General features: G+C 34.6%; 1 protein-coding gene across 6 annotated transcripts in view; it reads left to right on the top strand.

Moving 5' to 3' along the window:
* COL24A1 (collagen type XXIV alpha 1 chain) overlaps positions 1–21,404 on the top strand; it is a 375,093-nt gene that overhangs the window by 194,667 nt on the left and 159,022 nt on the right. For all 6 annotated transcript variants that reach the window (XM_079139420.1, XM_079139419.1, XM_079139418.1 and 3 more), the window contains one exon: positions 2,446–2,490. In XM_079139420.1, the coding sequence (XP_078995546.1) occupies positions 2,446–2,490 (45 nt within the window). The remainder of the gene's footprint in view (positions 1–2,445; positions 2,491–21,404) is intronic.

Below are 21,404 nucleotides of genomic sequence, written 5' to 3'. Positions count from 1 at the left end.
TTGCTATATTTTCCAAAGATCAAATTTCTATATTAAATTTATTATTGTTATGATGCTAGAATCTAAGGAAAGCATAGAACACTTTCTAAGGTCAGTGAAGAAATGCTAAGTTTAATTGGTTTTTAACTATCAGCTTGTCTGTCTGGAGCTGAAATCATACTGGCAGAATATGTATAATTAACTCTTTCTTAACTTAATATACAAAACCCTGCAGAAAATAGAAGTACAATATTTGTAAACAGAAGATTTAATCAATTCTCCTTTACTAGGATTAATCCCCGTACTGCCTCATAGTGCCAAGGAATCCAACTGTGAGCTCACATTCAATCAAACTGGGAAGAGAGTGACTCTTATTCTATTGATGTCTCACTTTCTCCCTAGAATGACATCAGAATCTAGGTTACTTTTGTATTATGCAGGAAATGGAAGAAATTCTGTAATGTTCATTATTCTCCAGCTGTCACTGAAAGTTGTCACTGAAAGTCAGTGTATCATATAGCTGTTTATCCAGGCCTGGCATTCCCTGAGGAAGCATTTGGGAGTTGTTTAAGGGTCACCAGTTTTCACAGGAACCTAGGATCTCTGTTTTCTCCCTAGTCCTGGGGAAATATTCCTTTCTCCCTTCTTATCTCTTACCCTCTCCCCCTCTCTCCCTCTCCCTCTCTTTACTTTCTGAAAACTAAAGCAATATTCAAAGTAATCTGATCCACACATAACTTCTCCTTTCTGCCTGTTAGCAAAACTCCTCTAAAACTAACAAAAAGGGTTCCTTTTTGAGAGGAACAACTTCTAGATAAGGAAGAAAAGAATACTAAAAAATTAATCTGTATGTTATCCTGCCATAGATTTGACAAAGAGTGTGTATTGATCTCTCTGTCAAGAGCTAGGCACTACAACTTACTAAACTGCTTCATTCTTTACTGTTCACCTAAATGCACACAAAAATTGAAGAGAAAATTTGTATAGACTTTGAAAGTTTATTTCAAAGTAATTTACTTGTGATGAATTGTATTTCAGTGTTTAAAATCTAATACTACTCAATAGAAATATTATGTGAATCAAAGATGTGAACCATATTATAGAGTAAAACAAGCAGGTAAAATTAATTTTAATAATATATTTTATTTAACCCAAGATACAAAAATATCATCCTTTCAATATGTAATTTGTATTAAAATTAACAATAAGATATTTTGTATTCTTTGTTGGTGTAAAGGTTTTAAAATCTAATGTGTATTTTATACTTACATTACATTTCAATCAGACCAACCCATTTCAAATAAATACTCAGAAGCTATACATCTTTCGTGGTTATAGAGTTCAGTATCTTAGCATCTACTGTTCTACTCTATAACTTTTAATTTTTAGCTAGAAATTGATGGCTTAATCTCCCATATCTGAACTAAGCTACATTTTGGTCAGATTCACTATTTGTGTTACCCTAAACTTAATCTTCTACCTTTCATTTACTTATACCTTTGCTCATGCCATTTTGCACCACTAAAAATGAACACTTCTCATCAGCACTTAAGTATTCCCTATTTGATAGGGCCCAACTTAGATACAGTTTCATAATTCATTCTTGAAGTCGGTGGTTGTTATTTTTGAAAAGTAATATGGTGCATATATTGTTTTACCAAACACTACCTGCAGGCAGTAAGATAGTACAACATAATCAGATTAATACTTCTGCAATGAAGTGTAAGGGAATTCAGATTCATTGGAATAAATCAAGACTATAAATGGTCTCTAGATTATTCAAATATGTCAAGAGTGCCACCAAGTGAGTTGTCAAAACCTTTGGGTTTTACCCCACTTGTGTACAATGAATCAAAATGCAGCCTGTAAAAATAAAAAAAGAAAAAAAGAACTCTATGGACTGCAAAATTGTGGAACATAATGTTACTTCTCCAATGGTGCCAACTTTTGCTACTTAAGGTCACAGGGTGTTTACCTCTCCATACTCCTTTCATATTTATCTGTGGTATTTTTCCTCTTATACTTGAGCAAATAGAGCAACCTTATAGGCAAGGACTTTAATTTTATTCTTCTATATTTTATGTTATTCTTCTATATCTATATCATTGTTCACAGTGCTTACCACGCTGCCTTTGATAGAGTACAAATAAACATTTTACTTTTCAAAATTTTAATTATAAAAATGTTTTTAAAGTGAATAAAAGTAATGAATAGGAGAAAGTAATTTAAGATAATAGTTTATTAATCTTTAAACGAAAATTTACTAATAGTTTATTACTGTTTGGAAATGGAGGAAAAGCCACATTCATAGAAATACTATAACAGAGTTTTGAATAACTAGAATTTCCATTGCCTTTTTTTGAGGGTATAGTGTGATAATTACATAAAAGTGAAGACAGAAGAACAGTCATGAATACTTTGGTTGAAAAATAATACTTTTTATAATTTTATATTCTTTATTATCAGGGAGAAGTAGGAGATCAAGGAGATATTGGAAAAATTGGTGAAATGGTAAGTTTTTTTATGTGTTTACTTTCATTATTTTTATCATCTGTAAGTATTTTTAAGCCATAATCAGTAAGCATTTTAGCCATAATCAGGTTAGCATAATCAGTTAACCATAATCATGTTAGCAAGTATCAAGAGGAAAATCCACTAAAATTTTTAATTCATTTCTGATGCTCCTATTGATAAATAAAGCATATTATACAAAAGAGAAATGAGGGGAAATAATCAGTAATATTTTTACCTAAAATTATAATCTTAAAAAACTCATTTCTTATATTTGATATTCAATTTTATTTCTGATAACTTCATTCTAAATTTTACTTTGTCCTTTTTCATTATTAAAACATTTGTTAAATAATAAGTTTTAGTTTGAAGACAATTTTTCTTAAAATTTGAATGATTGGGGTAAACCAAGAGGCAGTGAACTAAAAAGTACAATTACTTTCCTCAAATAGTTCCTGTTATTAACTTCACATTGTTATGTGAGTATAAGGCTTCAAATTATATTTGATTCAGGTCTGTTAGAACTAATTTTGTTTCCTATAATGAGGTAAGCGAGCTAAAATATTATCTTAACAAATGAACCCACACAATATATATGAAATGATAAATTAACTTAAGTAAAGTGCATTTATTTACAGTGTGCTATGTTGTTACAGAGAAAGTTATCTAATTTAGTAACTTAGTAATCAAATTCCCAATAGCCTATCTTACAACTTAAATCAGAAGTAAAATGTTCTGGAAAATTTTTTTGTAAGTTAGTAATTAAACAATTATAAACTCTGGTTTTATAACAAAAAACAAAATTTTTCTGGCCATTAATTATTAATAAAAATAAATAGAGGATTGTCTAAGAAGATCTTTGCTACTCTCAGTTACCTGAGAGATTAGAAGAGTAATTTTTTCTTCTTTTTGCTGTGAAAAGATGTGTTAAAGGCTCAGTAGTAGAGCGCTGCTTAGCATATACAAGGTTCTGGGTTCAATCCCCAGTACTACAACAAAACAAAACAAACAAAAAAACCCAAAGACATTCCAATGGAGTAGTCATATCAGTTAGATTATTCAGAATTTCTCGTCAGATAAGATTGTACCTTATATTTCTCTGAGGTCATTCAAAGAACTTAAATTCTGGCATTTCTGAATGTTAAATTGATAAGAAAATATATGCAAACTAGTGTACCAAAGTTAAAATACCAATAAAGAACACCTTTTCTTAAAATAGCATCTATATATTGGATCTTTAAGGATTACTTACTTTTACATGCTGGACTAGTTCCACACAGTATAAGAAATCATTCCCTGTGCTGTCCAAAGAGAAAATGGGCTGTCTTGGCAGGTAACAGATTTTTGTCACTGGAAGGAAAATAACATTTATTGGTGATTTGCTATGTGCCACCCATCAGCTAATGCTAAGTGATGTTTCATATTATAGTATTTTTGTTTAATTCTCAAGTTTTAAAACGTACATTTTGTTATTCCAGTTTTTAAAATGAGGAAACTGTAGCACAGGTAGAAACCAGTTCAAAGTTACATAGCTAATAAATTGCTGAAATGAGATTTAAACTCAGCCAAACTCAAAATCCAAATTTCCACATTATATTATGCTGAGATATTTTAATATTAGTTGACAATGATTTGGCATAGATGAAGAGATATACTTTACATGTCAAATAAATCATTAAGCAAAGGACATTCCCAGCTTTGAGATTTTTTCTCTTTAGGGTTGTGACATAATTTTTTTTTTTAATTACTGCCTACATTGAGTTAATTCAGAAATATAAAATGCCTAAAAAATGTTTGGGTCTCAGTAATTTCCAACATTATTTGGTCATGTTAATTTTCATGTCTTGTAAATATACTTCATCTAGTCCAGAGTTTTCTTGCCAAGAAAACTTGAGAGATATGAGAAGAAACAGTTGTACTTCATGGCATCAGTCTTGTAATTTTGGGATATCCTAGCTTAACTGGATCAACTAATTTTTACTTTGTTCAATTTTTTTTACAGTCATTTAAATTGCCTTTACTAGACACCCTCCAGTTTTATTTGTTTCTTTCTAGATTTACATGAATTAGAACCAAACTTATGATAGAGCATGCCAACCACAGCAATGTCATCTATATTTATGTCTGTATACATGTTTTAGTAATTTTCTGTGAAGAATTGTAATGTTCCCTAAATGTGTCTCTAATTCTAATTCTAACATATGCTAGAATGTGCCCTCTTTCTAGCATTCCATTTTTTACAAGTAAATCTAATATTTTCCCACCATAATGAATAATTCTTTCTGCTTAAATTGTCTAGGATAAATGTATATGAAGAACTTTTAAGGAAAAGAAGGAATGTACTTTTTCAGTATTGGTCAAGAAACCAGAATTAGGATGAATAGATTGCCTGTATAAGGGAACTCTTTCAGGTTTAACATAGAAAGAATATTTTAATAGAAATTCTAATGCTCAAATAAGCTATTCCATACAGTGATTCAATATCTCATTATTAGAAAATTTAGTGACTGTCTCAATCATTAATTCAGCAAATACTGACTAATTGAATTGGGCATATCTTGAACATACGATGACTGTCTTTGTGAAACTTAGGGTTCATTGAAAATGTGACTGACATTAAATAATCACCTAAAGAAATATGTAATTATAAACTGTGATACATTCTATGAAGTAAAAGTTTAAGGGAACTATGGCAAGGATGCCAAATTTAGATCAGAAGATGAGATAAAGCCATTTTGAGACAACAACATGAGTTGTAACCATAATCATATGAATGGTATCTTATGGTATGAGCAGGGGAAGAGGAGAAAGATCATTACTTTATGTACAATAAAACATATTTCCTACCTTTGCCACTTATTAATTTCAGGAAAATTAATTAAGATCTCTAAATATTTGCTTTCTCAGAAGAAAAAGGGTGAAAATAACCACCTCATAGAGTTTCTTATTAAACATAACACACATAAAGCTTTTGGCCCAGTGGGAGTCACACAGGAAAACTTGATAAAGATTAGCTGCTGTTGTGGTGGTATTTATGGTTATACATGTTGACAGTCATAAGTGAGAAAGCAGTTAGCTATTTTGTGGATGTGAAAGAAAGTCAGTTCGGATAGACCTTGGTGAACAAAGGGAAAAGTCATCTAAAATGTTACTCTCAAGGAGACAGGAACCAGTCATTCAGGGTCATTGTTATTACTTGATACTAGAGTCAGTGAGGAATCCCAGAGTATCCTAAGTAAGCCACTGCCATGGTTTTGTCTTAGGATTAGTCTGATTCTATTAGGAAGTTGGTTCAGAAGATAACTAGGAAAAGACAAATCAGTTAGGATGCTTGCTTCAGTAGCCTGGAACAGGATGATGGCAGTGTTCGTAAAAAGAAGTGGATGAATTTGAGATAAATTGGTTTGAGGTTTTAGATAAGACAGATGTAGGCTACAAAAAACAGGGGGGGGGGGATGAATTCTAGGTAGTCCTTAGCATACAATAGTTCTTGGATAAACTATTTGTTATTTATCAGGAATATTCTGGTACATATGATGTCTAAGTATAATTCCAATTCTAACGATCTGTGACTCTTTCATAAGAATTGTATTGCTTTTAGTCTTCCTCTCATCTGCCAATTTGAATTTTTTTTTTCCTGGCCCTTTTCTAGTTTCATTATATCTTGCTGAAGCTGGAGCAAACAGAACTAGTACGTGTTTTAGAGACAATGAAATCACAGCTTTGTCTATGAGTAGAAAATTACTTCTGTTTCTTTATTGTTGAGTATACTTCAAACCATGAAGGCATTTTCCTCTAACAGGGAACTGGAGATGCCTTTAGAAAATAACCAACAGTGTCACCTAGAAACTTATAATCGTCTGTTATTTTAAATATAAAAAATGAATATTATCCATAAAGCATCCTTGATTACATTTATTTTCAGTTACTACATTTCTGCCCACTTGAAGAGAGTCATATGATTATTCTATAGTCTGGCCATATTGATTTACCTCTTAAAATATAAACCAACCATTTTGATTGGTTTTACTTCATTCATTCATTCATCATCTTAGCAAGATTTCATAAGCACTCTCCTGTGTCCTCTCCTTTACTACCTTCCCTCTGGCATGCTGACACAGTAAGTGACTGCTGAACAAGAAGATGAGGAAGAAAGACCATAGGTAATATTCAAAATCAGGTTCTTCACTTTTCATCACAAGACCTTTAGAATCATAGACTCTCTGTTGGCTGATTCCACACTAGAGTTCATTCAAAATCAAAAAGGTGAAGTCAACAGGGTAATAATAAGAAAAAAAATGTACTTATTGAAGGCCTATTATTATCTCACATTATCTTGAGATGACCCTTGTAAAGTAAGTCTTCTTATTGCCATTCTATAAATAAGGAAACTGAAAGTTATTGAAGTTATGTAATTAACATTCAAATTATATAGCTGGTAAGAAACAGATCTGGATTTCAAATCCAAGATTTCTCCTATAGTTTCAAGGCTCTCTTCTCTGCATCAAGTAATGATCAATTTTTCCTGCTTTTAAATATATCCTTGAAGTACATCCTTGGGAATTAGAAATATTTGAATTAATGACTAGGAAGATTTGAAAACACGCAAAGTAAAATTTGATTATGTAATATACTAAGCCAAGTTAGCAATTCTATTTTTAAAATATTTTCAAGTATTATTGGTTTCTGAGGAATATGGAAACAATGTATTTATAATGGAAATAGGAAAGATTTTGAAGAAGACAGAAAAATATTTTAAAGTGCTCAGCATAAAACCCCATTTAATATCATAGTTTTCATACTAATAGAATTGCCATGAGTTTAGTTTGATACTGTTTATTTTATTTTATGAGTATTATTTATTCTTTATGAGGACAATTCCAGCTTTAAAGAGATCTCCTTAAATCATAACAAGTCATATTTCCTTGAGGGAATTCCCCAAAGATGGTGACATCATTTAGTCAAACAATAATAGCCAAAACTCTACCAGCTGCCCCAAAGTAGGACTTTAGTCTCATTGTCATTGTCTTTAAAAGAATCATCTACTTTTTCCTTTTTTTAAGCTACACCTATCTACAGCACAGCTGCAAACCTATTGCATCCCTCCTATATGACTGGGAGTGGTAATTTTCCTCAAGGAATGGGAAGTTGCAAAAAATGTATATCCATGACACATTGCATCATCAAAAGGATCTTTATATAAATATGGTGAAAATAGTTACCATTTATTGAAACCCAGTTATATGCCAGCTATTTTGAATATATTATATCATTTAATCCTCATAAACACTCTGGGAAATAAATAATTATTTCTATTTTGTAAAAAGGGAACTTACGTTTCTGAGAAGTTAAAAATCTTGTCCTGGGTCAGGTAGCATGGTAGCAGAGATGTGACTACAAAGGAACTATCTCTAACTTCTCCATCATTCTGCTTCCTCTTAACAGTTAGCTGAATACTTCTGATTTTATTTTAAATTAATGCCTGAGGTCTTGTTATTCCTGCATGAAGTCAGAGGTCATGGGGACATGAGTACCACATTATGATTAGCAAAACAATTCTGCAAAAATCACAGCATGCTAAAATTATTAAGTCTTAGGATCTTGTATTTGACATTTATTATCTTCAAAATGTATGAATAGCATCACTTATCTGATTAAGAAGCCACAGTGAATTATTTTCTCTAGATTATCATGTCTGTGAAGGCCCAGAGAATTAGAAGGGAGTATAAATAAGTGGCAGCCAAAGTGAAGATACAGAAAGTGTGTGGACATATCAGTGGATATGAATGGAGAAGATATATGACATTACAATTCCAGGTACATTGAAGTGATGTGAATTTCACCATTCTCTGAAAACTAGTTACAGGAACCTCCAAGGTGAACTACTACTTTACAAGTGAGTTGTCAATGATTTTCTTAGATTTATGTAAAATTTATGTAAGAAAGTCACCAAATTTCCAGGTACATTTGAAGTACTTAAAATTTTGTAAGAATCTTTGGGTCCTTTGGATTATTAAATACACCATTTTCTTGACCTGATAGTTGTGGCATCTCTTCGTAAAAACAGAGAAAATTACTAGAAAAATCACAAATACTATATTAGCTACAGACCTACAGTACTTTCTTCTATACCTATGAAAGCTAAAGGGCATAGATAAATGAAGAGGACAGAAAATTATTTATGTTACAAAAAGAGAAACATTTTAAACTAGTAGTAAGATATAATCAGTATTAAATCATATGTAAGTTGTTACTAAGCAGGAAGTAATAAAAATAAAAGAAGTTCACATGATTGTAACATAAAAGCACAAAGGCAAAATTTCTATCCATAGGAAAAAGAAAGATATACATGCCGCTGTGCTACAAGCTAGAAACAGAAGTTATGGGAAACAAGCATATGAGAGCTTGTATGCTTCATTTTATATTCAACATACTGTTTTCTTTTTATCCTAATGTATACTTAGCAACTATTAAAATATTTCAGGAAAAGGAATAAGATCTAACATTCTATAATGATACTGATTCTGTATCATTTCTGTAATGACACAGAAACAAGGTATTTATCATATATGCCATATTAAACTCTAATAGTTTCTCAGGAGAGGACAGAGCAAGATGGGAGAATGGGATTCTCCAACAATCATTCCCATGCAGAAACATCAATTTGTAAATACCTTCATAAGATTTAAGGAAACCAGGTGAGAGAATATAGAACCTGGTTATAGCATAGTAATGAGAAAAGACCATTCAACACGGTAGGAAGAACAATTTTACATTACAAACATCATCCCTCCCTGAACTCCAAGCAGCAGTGTAGAGAGAGATACAATCCACAAAGGGAAGAGACAAGAAAGCATAAGACTTTGCCTTATGAATCCCACACCCATCACTGTAAAACCCAGCAATGGGCAGGCCTGTATGGCTCCTGACTCAGCTGATACATGCAGGCCAAGCCTCCACACCTGCCCTCCACACCTGTTATTAGATAACATACAACTCTGAGGTCTAACAATGCCCTACTGGGTATATATCCGAAGAAAGTAAAATCAGTATGTCAAAGAAATATTTGCATTCTCATGTTTCTTGCAATACTTTTCACAAAGGCCAAGATACAAAATCAACCTAGGTGTCATCAATGGATGAATGGATGAAGAAAATGTGATACACACACACACACACACACACACACACACACACACACACATCACACATAATAGAATGCTATTCTACCCTAAAATGGGTATCATTTGTATCAGTATGGATGGAACTTTATGTTGAGTGAAAATACCTAGAGGTAAAGAAAAACAAGTACTACATGTTTGAAAACTAGTAAGAGTAGATGATAAGTCTTCTCACCACAAAAAAAACAATGACTATGTGAGGTAATGTATATGTTAATTAAACATGCTATATATGATAAATAAATACAATTTTATATATTAATTAAAACAAAATAGTAAGCATCTTAGATTGCACAAGTTGGAATAGCAATAAACTAGTCTTTCAAATGAATCAACTTAAAAGAAATATTAAAATGGAATTTTGTCCTTCCAGTAGCATCAGTGTTTTTTAGACATGAACATTTAGTGTGCTTACGATCTAGCAACAGTTTGCCTATTAGCTTTCTAAAAGAACATAATCTTGACCAATTTATCTACTTTAGAATTTCTTTTGCTTTTTAAAATTTACTCCTAAAGTTATTTTTGAAATCACATTAATATAATTCTGTTTTTGGGTCTGGGACATTAAAGTTTAGAATCCACATACATTTAAAGATTATTGTTGTATGATTTAAAATAAGTTTATTGCTTGAAAATGTGTGTTTTTCATGCTTTTTTATCATTTACTTATATTTTATGTTTCAGAAGAATATTGTCTTTAATTCTGTCATTCAAAAAGACACTTAATGAATACTTACTGAGTGCTAGACAAGATAGTTAAGTAAGATTTGATCCTTAAGTGGTTTGTGATGTAGAAAATAATTATATGCATAATTTTGCCAAAACATTCATCCTGTTATAAGACACTTTAAGAAAAATAACTAAAATTGTTTTGGCAGCTATCTTAAGGACATATGTGTTGATGGAGAAACTCTTCTCTTTGGCTAAAAACATGTTTCTATCTGTTAAGTAGGGATATTACAAAATGTAACCACAGCTTTTGAGGAAATGGAAGTTCTTTTTTCCATATAAAAGGAGTCTAGAGCTGTCATTTTGCAAGTAGAAAGGGGTGCTAAGAAACTTCTCTTGAAGGAGTGTTTGTGTAGCAACCACAGTTTGCATTTATTGCTAGTGTATTATTCTATTTAGATATTCACACATCAATAAAAATGGAAAAGATAAAATTCTAACAACATTTTTGTACTCAGGATACATAAGGAGAATACATTACTTCTTCCTATTTAAAAAATGGCATAGACTAAAGGAATGGCAAAGGACAGGGTAATGGGATTGCTTTGGACTCCCTGTTGACATTCCACTATTATAGAAGGTGGTGGCAGAATTACACCATCTAAGAGTAAGGCTACTAAAGAATCTTTGTGGTTCTGATTTGTTTAAAAAAGATATCTAAGACCTATGAAACCAATGTACTAAATTTTAAAACTTTAAGAATTACAAACGCAATAGAACAGGAGTTGGCAAACTTTTCTGTGAAGGACCAGATAGTATATATATTTTAGGCTTTCAGGACATATGGTCTTTGTCACAACTGCTCAACTGCTGCTGCAGTATGAAAGCCACCACAGACAATACATAAATGAATGAGCCTGGCTCAGTTCCCAGGGAAACTTTATTTACAAAAACAGACGTCTGGCAGAATTGGGCCTGCATGCTGTAGTTTGTCTTTTTCTGTTTGAGAAAGTTGTACTTTATTCACGATGCATCAGTTTTTATTGAGTCTGCCATATGTGCAACATTTCATTATTTTATTGTTAACAACGATGATCAGCAAAACACACTAAACAGAAATGGGATTTCTTCAAATTTTACAAATCATGAAACAGATTCAAATTAGCAGAAATTCTGTTATTACCACTCATTGGTTTTATGTTCTGATTGTGAACATAATGAATTTATTTGCATTTATATGTAGATCACATGTATATCCAAAGTACTCTATTAGAATGTATCTTCCCCCCCCCAAAAAAAACACTTAAGAATCTTACCACGAAATATTTTCAAAAACAATGAGATCTGCTCTTTATGTACATCTGTTCGTCTGAAACTTTTTTCCTAACATTATACATATTTTTCAAGTCTCATTTTAAGAGTCATAGCATTTCCACATATTAAGTTTTATTGAGTTTTTCTTTTTATTTATTTTGAAAAAAGTTTTCAGGGACTAGATTAGACTTGTATTTCCTACTAGGTTGAGACATTTTACATTTGCACTCTGTTCTTTGCTTATTAAATAACTATTTTTTCTCTATTTTACTAAACAATCTGATGTACCCACAGAATTTTTGTCCAGAAAATACTTTCATCTTTTGACTATAGGAAAAATAATTAAGTGAAATATGGACTTTATTTTTTACCATAAATAAAGCCAACTCTGTGTTTTATGGAAAACTTTTTATACATATATAACCTTTTCATTTTCAGTACAGATGGAAAGACAGTAGTAACTGACATACAAAGTTTATATGCTTGATTTTTTCCTGAATAATGAAATTTGGAAAAACTCTATGAAAAAAATCTTTCTCTGGTGTGTTAGTAATACAATGAGAAATGAGAATCAGTTTGCCACCATTAAAATCAGAAAAGACTCAGATGAAAGACTTCTTCAGAAATGCAAGGGGAATGGAACACAGATTATCTGAAGGAAATGAGTCAGTTGAGGCTTTAAGAATATAGATGTTGAGAAATTTTTACCCTAACTTTTAAGATCTCCCACAATATATTCTTCACCTATCTTTACTTTTCACACCTCCCAGGTTCTCCTTTATGTACTTACCAACCAGGCCACTCAGTACTCATTAAGCACAACCCACTTATTTATTTATGCTTTTGTTTCAGGCCATTCTGTCACCTCTAAAGCTGTTTACTTTCCCACCCCCATTGTCTACTAAGCATCAACTTTTGAGACCCATCTCAACTCTCCCTGCCCCACTTAATTCAGTTTTTCTTTGTGAAGCCCTTCAACACTTTAACAACATTATTGTGGTCCTTAGCATATTTTGCTTTATATCACAGTTACTTTTCATTTGAACTATCCCTATAGAAAACTCTTCCATGGCAACAAGTACATATAGGCTTTATATATTATACCTTGACAGCAAGTATATGTAGAAGTCCCTGTGATAATTCAAGAGCTGAAAATTTTCTAATAAATTTTTCTAATATATTTGCTCTTGGGTGTAACCCTCAAGGATTTTAATACGCTTAGGCTAAATCTTAAAATATGAGAGATTCTTGTGAGGCAGTCAGAATGTAGAAGGACATTTCAATGGGAAAAAACAGCATGAGAACAGAGCATGAAGATATGAAATGTCTACAGTGTTTGCAGAACTTTGTTGTAGGCAGTTCAGATCAGCTGGAGAGAGCTGAGGTATAGTGAGCCACAGCTCTCCTGGATCCTGCTACTTGCCTGTAATGTCATTGCCATCTTTCCTGGATCACAAATAGATGTTCTTCTCGAGTATCTATTCTATATTTCATTTCAAGTGTCTTGTATATCTTATACCTGCTTCTATCTCTATTTAGTGTCCTTACTTGTGTATGTCTTGCTTCTACTAGACTTGAAGTTTTCTAAGGATGGAGGTTTGTAAAGCAAAAACTAGATCATGAAGTATAACTTTTATTTAAGAAATCAATAACAGATGAAGATAAATCCAGAAGCTTCCTCTGTCTTATCTCCAGTTTTCCATTAAGTTAAAAAATTATGCCTCACATTCACTGGGTTTAAATATGTACTCTTGAGTTTCCTTTAAAATCCATTCCAACACTTCTTCTCAGCATATTCTGTAATTGGCCCATACCCCCCAGTTACCAAGTGTTGAAAGCTCAATATTTTCTTGTATTACGCTCTTCATTTGCATCTTACTTTTAATGAATTAATGAATTTCATAGAATCTCATTTGCTTCATATCCATTCTTTACAACCTTAATTCACTGACTTTTTGAGACTTTCAGTATTCCACAGATATTGGTCACCAATTATTTGTCAGATACATTCCATAAACAATAAATATTATGTGCCTGTATAAAATGGGAACTGAGATGAAATCTTTTTAAACCATTAATCTTTGGATAAATTTATTCAATAAATATTATGTGATTGGCACTGCATAAAAGACATATATGACTATATCTTATAAGTCATATAAATATTATAAGTATAATATTTTATATAAATATTGTCTTATATAATTATTATATACAGTGCCAGCCACATAATATTTATTGAATAAATTTATCCAAAGATTAATGAAGTACCAGGAAAGAATATCAAAGAGAAGTTTCAAAAACTTCATGAAGATTAATTAATGAGAAATTCTTTGTATTTCTTAACTGATGTTCTATGTCTCATTCAAAAGATAGTTTTTTTACTCCTTGGTATTGCTGCATAGTGTGAGAATACAGAAAGACATCTATACTACCTTCCTTAAGGATCACAGATTCTCAAAAGATGATAGATTCATAATAGAAGAAAGAATAAGAGTAAATGACTTATGATTAATTACCAAAAATTCTAGTAAATAACTTATTTACTAAAGAGGATTTGAATAGTGAGAGCTAAGAATGGCTCAAAATAGTCAAGAAGAATTCTTGAACACATTAAGACTTGATTCAGCACTTAAAGAGTAAGAAAGGAATGATTATTTTCATCAGGAGAGTATATGGAATAATTGACATCCTAACACTACAAAAAGTGATGGGCAGGAATTGAAAAGTGATAAACTATTTTTAAAATATCAATTTACAAGGAAACACAATGGCCTTGGGGGGGCAAAATGGAACAAATTCCTACAGTATACTTTTAAAATTACATGAATGTGCATGTCCTAACAAGTTCCATAAAACTTCTGTGATGGAGAAAAGTGTTCATGTATAGCTGATAGAAAAGAAATTCTCAAAACTATTCTCTTTTAAAAAGTATGAGAAAAAATTACAAATAATTAGCCTGGATTAAAACTTTATACTTTAGGAAATAGTACAACTCATTATCTTTATTTATTTATAAGAAATTTCTTCTTTATTATATATAATTATGATCCATAATCATAGTATACCTAGTCATAGTATATAACTATGATACATAATCATAGTTATACATAATAATAAGGCACATTTTGACATTTATAAATGTACATAACATAGTTTTCTTGATACATGCCAACTGAAGTTTAATTGGTTACGCTGATTTAAAAAAAAATCAAGCTAAGACAAAATATTTTGTTCCCCATAGTTGAATTACCAGAGATTCTTTATTGTTAAAATATCAATTATTGAGTTTCAAGATGGCGGCCAAGAGGGTGGCTGCATTTCATGTTGCTCCAGGACTCAGGATTCAAAAGAGGAGATATTGAGACACTTGGGACCAACTCAAAGCAGCCGGGTGACTCTCACCCGTTGGGAAGGCGTCCGGGATGGGACGGTGGTCCCGGAACGCAGGAAACTTTGTGAAGTAGAGCTGCCGGCGAGACGCCCCTCCTCCCGCTGGAGCAGTGAACTCGGACAACTGGGAGCCCCGTAAAGGAGGCCGCGCGGCACAGCGCTGGGACTCGGAGCAACCACTGGGGCTCGGGCGGCTGCCTAGGGGAGGAGTGGCGAGGAGAGCTGTGTGGACTCAGGACACTGGGGCCTGCCCTGAGGAGGAGGAGGAGGAGCGTGGCCGCTTGGATTTGGAGTGACTGCACCAGAGCTACAGGCGGTTGCCAGAGGAGAAGCTCCGCGGCGAGCTGTTTGGACTCAGAACGACGCTTCTGAACCCCGGGGCCTGCCCTGAGGACGAGGAGGAGGAGGAGCGTGGCCGCTTGGATTCAGAGTGACTACACCAGAGCTACAGGCGGTTGCCAGAGGAGGGGCTGAGTGGCGAACTGTTTGGACTCAGACCACTTCTGAACACTGGGGCCTGCCCGGAGGAGTAGGAGGAGGAGGAGGAGGAGCGCGGCGGGTCCTTTGGACTCGCAGTGACTGCATTAGCGCTCCAGGCGGCTGCTCAGAGGAGAAGGCGAGTGGTGAGTTGTTTGGACTTAAAGTGACAGCTCCTGAACACAGGGGGGCTGCCTGGAGGAGAAGCGTGGTGGGACGCTTGGTCTTGAGTGGCCGCAACAGAGCTCTGGGCGGTTGCCCAGAGGACCCATGCAATGGGTAACGTGGATTCAGAGCCACTCAAAGCGACCGCTCCTGAACACCCGGGGGGTTATCTGGAGAAGGAGGAGGAATGGGGAGGGTCACTTCGACTCGGAGTGATTGATTGCCCAGGGCTACAGGTGGTTGGTGGGAGGTGGAGGCACGCAGTGAGTTTCTTGGACTCCTAGTGACCGCACCGGAACACTGGGCGGCTGTCTGGAGGAAGAGGCGTGTGGCGGGTCTCTGGGACTCAGAGCGATTGTACAGGGCCCCAGGTGGCTGCTCAGAGGAGGGGCCGCATAGCCAGGCGATTAGGTGCAGAGCAGGGTCCCAGGATCTAGGAGGCTTCTTGGTGGAAGAGCCGCACAGAGACAGGCTTAGGGCGGAGCGAAGGTTCCAGGCCTGCGGGCAGATTCTCTGAGGAGGGGCAGCCTAAGGAGATTCATCTGCGAAGGGTGAGGCTCCCAGGCCCAGGAGGTAGGGCCGGGCCCCTGGGAACTTTGCAGAGGAAGACAGCCCAGCCCAGGCGGTAGCTGTAAATTGAGGGGAACCTCTAGGAGGGAACTGACCAGTGAGACCTCCCCACCGGGTGAGTCTTCCCTGCCGGGTGAGGTTTCCCCACAAGGACGGTAAAACCAGAGACTCAGGCCCAAACAGGCCTTGCCTCAGCCCGCAGCCTAGGTCCCCTTTGGATGACCATTGGTCAACAAGTGGAGGCACCTCTGCCCACTAGCAGGGATTATTCCCCACCTGAAGGCCACCACTCCTAGAGAGGCAGCGTCCTTGTGGAGCACCGCATTATCAACTTCCTCCAAGACTTCAGCCTACTGAAGGCTAAGGGGGGATATATATAGAAATCTTCAGGGACATTGTAAGTCAATAGAGGAAATCTGCAATATCTCAGCGGTCCTCTGATACCTGAACAATATGAGAAAACAAGGAAAGAAAATGCTGCAAACAAATCTAGATGTTACATCAATAAAACCCAATGACAGCATGGCAGAAGAAATGACAGAAAAGGAGTTCAGAATGTACATAATTAAAATGATCAGAGAAGCAAACGATGAGATGAAAGAGCAAATGCAAGCATTGAATGATCGCACCAATCGACAGTTAAAAGAGCAAATACAGGAAGCAAAAGATCATTTCAATAAAGAGTTAGAGATATTGAAAAAAAAACAAACAGAAATCCTTGACGTGAAGGAAACAATAAACCAAATTAAGAACTCCATAGAAAGCATATCCAATAGGATAGAACACCTGGAAGACAGAACCTCAGACATTGAAGACAAAATATTTAACCTTGAAAACAAAGTTGAACAAACAGAGAAGATGGTAAGAAATCATGAACAGAATCGACAAGAACTATGGGATATCGTGAAAAGGCCAAATTTAAGAATTATTGGGATTGAGGAAGGCCTAGAGAAACAAGCCAAAGGAATGAAAAATTTATTCAATGAAATAATATCAGAAAATTTCCCAAATCTGAAGAATGAAATGGAAAATCAAGTTCAAGGGGCTTATAGGACTCCAAATACACAAAATTACAATAGACCCACACCAAGGCACATTATAATGAAAATACCTAACATACAAAATAAAGAGAGAATTTTAAAGGCTGTGAGAGAAAAGAACCAAATTACATTCAGGGGGAAACCAATACGGATATCAGCAGATTTTTCAATCCAGACCCTAAAAGCTAGAAGGGCCTGGAACAACATTTTTCAAGCCCTGAAAGAAAATGGATGCCAACCAAGAATCTTATACCCAGCAAAACTTACCTTCAAATTTGACGATGAAATAAAATCCTTCCATGATAAACAAAAGCTAAAAGAATTTACAAAAAGAAAGTCAGCATTACAGAACATTCTCAGCATAATATTCCATGAGGAAGAGATGAAAAACAAAGAAGCAAATCAGCAAAGGGAGGAATTATCCTAAAGGAATTGTCAAATAAAGGAGGAAACAAGTTGTGTCAAACAAATAAATAAACAAAATTTAAAAAATGAACCAAATGACCGGGAAACCAAATCATTTCTCTATAATAACCCTGAATGTTAATGGCCTGAATTCATCAATCAAAAGACATAGACTGGCAGACTGGATTAAAAAGAAAGATCCAACAATATGTTGCCTGCAAGAGACTCACCTCATAGAAAAAGATACCCATAGACTAAAGGTGAAAGGATGGGGAAAAACATACCATGCACATGGACTCAGCAAAAAAGCTGGAGTATCCATCCTCATTTCCGATAATGTGGACTTCAAGCCAAAGTTAGTCAGAGGGGATAAAGAAGGTCATTTCATACTGCTTAAGGGAAGCAGAAATCAGCAAGATATAACAATCAGAAACATCTATGCCCCAAACAGTGGCTCATCCTTGTATGTCAAACAAATCCTTCTCAATTTCAGAAACCAAATAGACCATAACACAATAATACTAGGTGATTTTAACACGCCTCTCTCACCACTGGACAGATCTTCCAGACAAAAATTGAACAAAGAAACCATAGATCTCAATAACACAATCAATAATCTAGACTTAACGGACATTTATAGAATATACCATCCAACCAAGAGCGAATACACTTTCTTCTCAGCAGCACATGGATCCTTCTCTAAAATAGACCATATATTATGCCACAAAGCTAATGTTAGCAAATACAAGAAGATAGAGACACTAGCATGTATTCTATCAGATCATAATGGATTGAAGTTAGAAATAAATGAAAGAGTAAAACACAGAAACTATTCCAACATCTGGAGATTAAACAATATGCTATTATATGATGAATGGATAACAGAAGATATTAGGAAGGAAATTAAAAAATTCTTAGAGATAAATGAGAACAAAGAAACGTCATATCAAAATCTCTGGGACACTATGAAAGCAGTACTTAGAGGGAAATTTATTTCATGGAGCGCATTTAATAAAAGAAGTAAAACTCAACAAATAAACGACCTAACACTACAGCTCAAAGCCCTAGAAAAAGAAGAACAGAACAGCACCAGAAGTAGTAGAAGACAGGAAATAGTTAAACTCAGAGCTGAAATCAATGAAATTGAAACAAAAGAAACAATACAAAAAATTGACAAAATAAATAGTTGGTTCTTCGAAAAAATAAACAGTAAGGATATAGTCAAAATATTGATCAATGTGACATAGTTGATATCTACAGAACACTCCAATCCAGCAATAGGAGAATATGCATTCTTCTCCAGTACATGAAATATTCTCCAACACAGACTTAATCTAAATCATAGAAAACTTAAATGCAAAAGAATAAAGAACATATAAAGCATTTTTGAGTCATAATGGAATTAAACTGTAAATCAATAACCAAGATAGCTAGAAAATTCCAAAATGTCTGGAAATTATATAACACAATTCTAAAAAATCCATAGGTCCAAAAGGAAGTTAAAAGGGAAACTGTAAAGTATTTTAAATTAAGAAGAAATATTTAACAATGAATGGACACTTCACAGAAGTAGATCTACAAGCAATCAACAAACATATGGAAAAATGTTCAACATCTCTAGCAATAAGAGAAATGCAAATCAAAACCACCCTAAGATTCCATCTCACCCCAATTAGAATGGCAATTATCAAGACTACGAGCAACAACAGGTGTTGGCAAGGATGTGGGGAGAAAGGTACACTCATACATTGCTGGTGGGGCTGCAAATTAGTGCAGCCACTCTGGAAAGCAGTGTGGAGATTCCTTAGAAAACTTGGAATGGACCCTCCATTTGACCCAGCTATCCCACTCCTTGGCCTATACCCAAAGGACTTAAAATCAGCATACTACAGAGATACAGCCACATCAATGTTCATAGCTGCTCAATTCACAATAGCCAGACTGTGGAACCAACCTAGATGCCCTTCAATTGATGAGTGGATAAAGAAGCTGTGGTATATATATACAATGGAATATTACTCAGCCATAAAGAATGATAAAATTATGGCATTTGCAGGCAAATGGATGAAATTGGAGGATATCATGCTAAGTGAGATAAGCCAATCTCAAAAAGCCAAAGGACGAATGATATCGCTAATAAGTGGAGGATGACACATAATGGGGGGGGAGGGAAGGGTTAGTGTTAGGGTTAGAGTTAGGGTTAGGGAGGGGGGCAAGTATGGTGGAAGGAAGTACTGTATAGAGGGTAAAGAGGGGTGGGAGGGGTGGGGGGAAGGGAAAAAATAACAGAATGAATCAAACAACATTACTCTATGTAAATTTATGATTACACAAATGGTACGCCTTTACGCCATGTACAAACAGCGAAACAACATGTATCCCATTTGTTTACAATAAAAAAAATATCAGTTATTTTTTCTCATCATAATAGACCTACTAAGAGGAGATACCCAGAACTAAAAATTTGTCCAATAGTCATTTATTTTGTTTTCACGAAGTTTCTACTTAAAATAGCTCATATGAAACTCAGAATATACATGTTGCAAATAACACAATTTGGTTTATTTGAATTGTCCTTCTCTATACCACCTGTACTAAACCACATTTCTTCCATTGTATCAAGAACGCTAGATTATCAACTGGGGATTTCATCTTAGTTTCCTAGTATCTCCCACAGGTCTGGCACCTGGTAGAAATTTAGTAAATGAATGTTCAATTGAAATACCTGCTAATCTGGTGGCAACCAGAGCCAGTTTAGTTGTACATGCATTTGTGCTCATGTAATTTTGTTAGACAAATCTAAAACAGTATCATAGAGGAAAGGGGAGAAGGATGTTAAAGAATTGATCCAACTGCCAAGATCATTCCTTGCCTACAAAGACATGGTGAATAATACTTAACTGAAATCTGTTTATGCCACGTGCAAATTATAATACGTGTGATATTTAATTCTAATGTTTTAGAACCCAGGCTCTGCCTTTTGTCATGTGGGAAAAGCATGAAACAATACTAACTCTCTTAATTTCTGTAGTCACTAATTTACTATATTGGCTAGTCAGCATACATAAAACAGAAAATTAGGGATTTCAACAGAAGGTTAATTTTGTTTCAGTTTGAGTATTGAAAGTAAACAAACTGCTATATAAAAACGTGGTGCTTTTTGTAAAACCATTGTTACATAAGAAGGAGGGGAATGGATGTGATATTTTAGAAAGTGCATGGGTTTTATTTATGATAAGAGAGATTTGAATTCTAATATTGAATGTCCTCTTCCTCATTTGTAAAACTGTGGGTAAAAATATTCTTTTACATGTTTGTTACCAGGGGTAGAAAATAAGAACTGCTTAGGATGAAGCTGACACACAAGGGGTGCTTAATAAATGGCAGAGTTGTACTGGTTGTTGTTGTTGCTGTTGCTGCTGCTGCTGCTGCATAAAGAAAGGGATTGTAAAAATATGTAGCAAAGCAGTTATATTTGTACTTTCAAGTTTCTCATGGAGATAGTATTAACACAGATCATCTAGGACATATATGAGGTCCCCAAGACCACTCAGGTGGGCTTGATGATTCCCTTGCAGGACTCACAATACTCAGTGTATAGTATAACTGAGATTTATTACAGTAAAAGAATACAGAGTAAAAGTCAGCCAAGAGGAGAGAACATATGAAGTCCAGAGAAAACCAGAATCCTCTACCAGTG

This window comes from Sciurus vulgaris (assembly GCF_902686455.1).
Source record: "Sciurus vulgaris genome assembly, chromosome: 1".
Taxonomy (NCBI): domain Eukaryota; kingdom Metazoa; phylum Chordata; class Mammalia; order Rodentia; family Sciuridae; genus Sciurus; species Sciurus vulgaris.
Note: the sequence above shows the minus strand (reverse complement) of the source record. Positions and strands in the feature narration are given on the sequence as shown.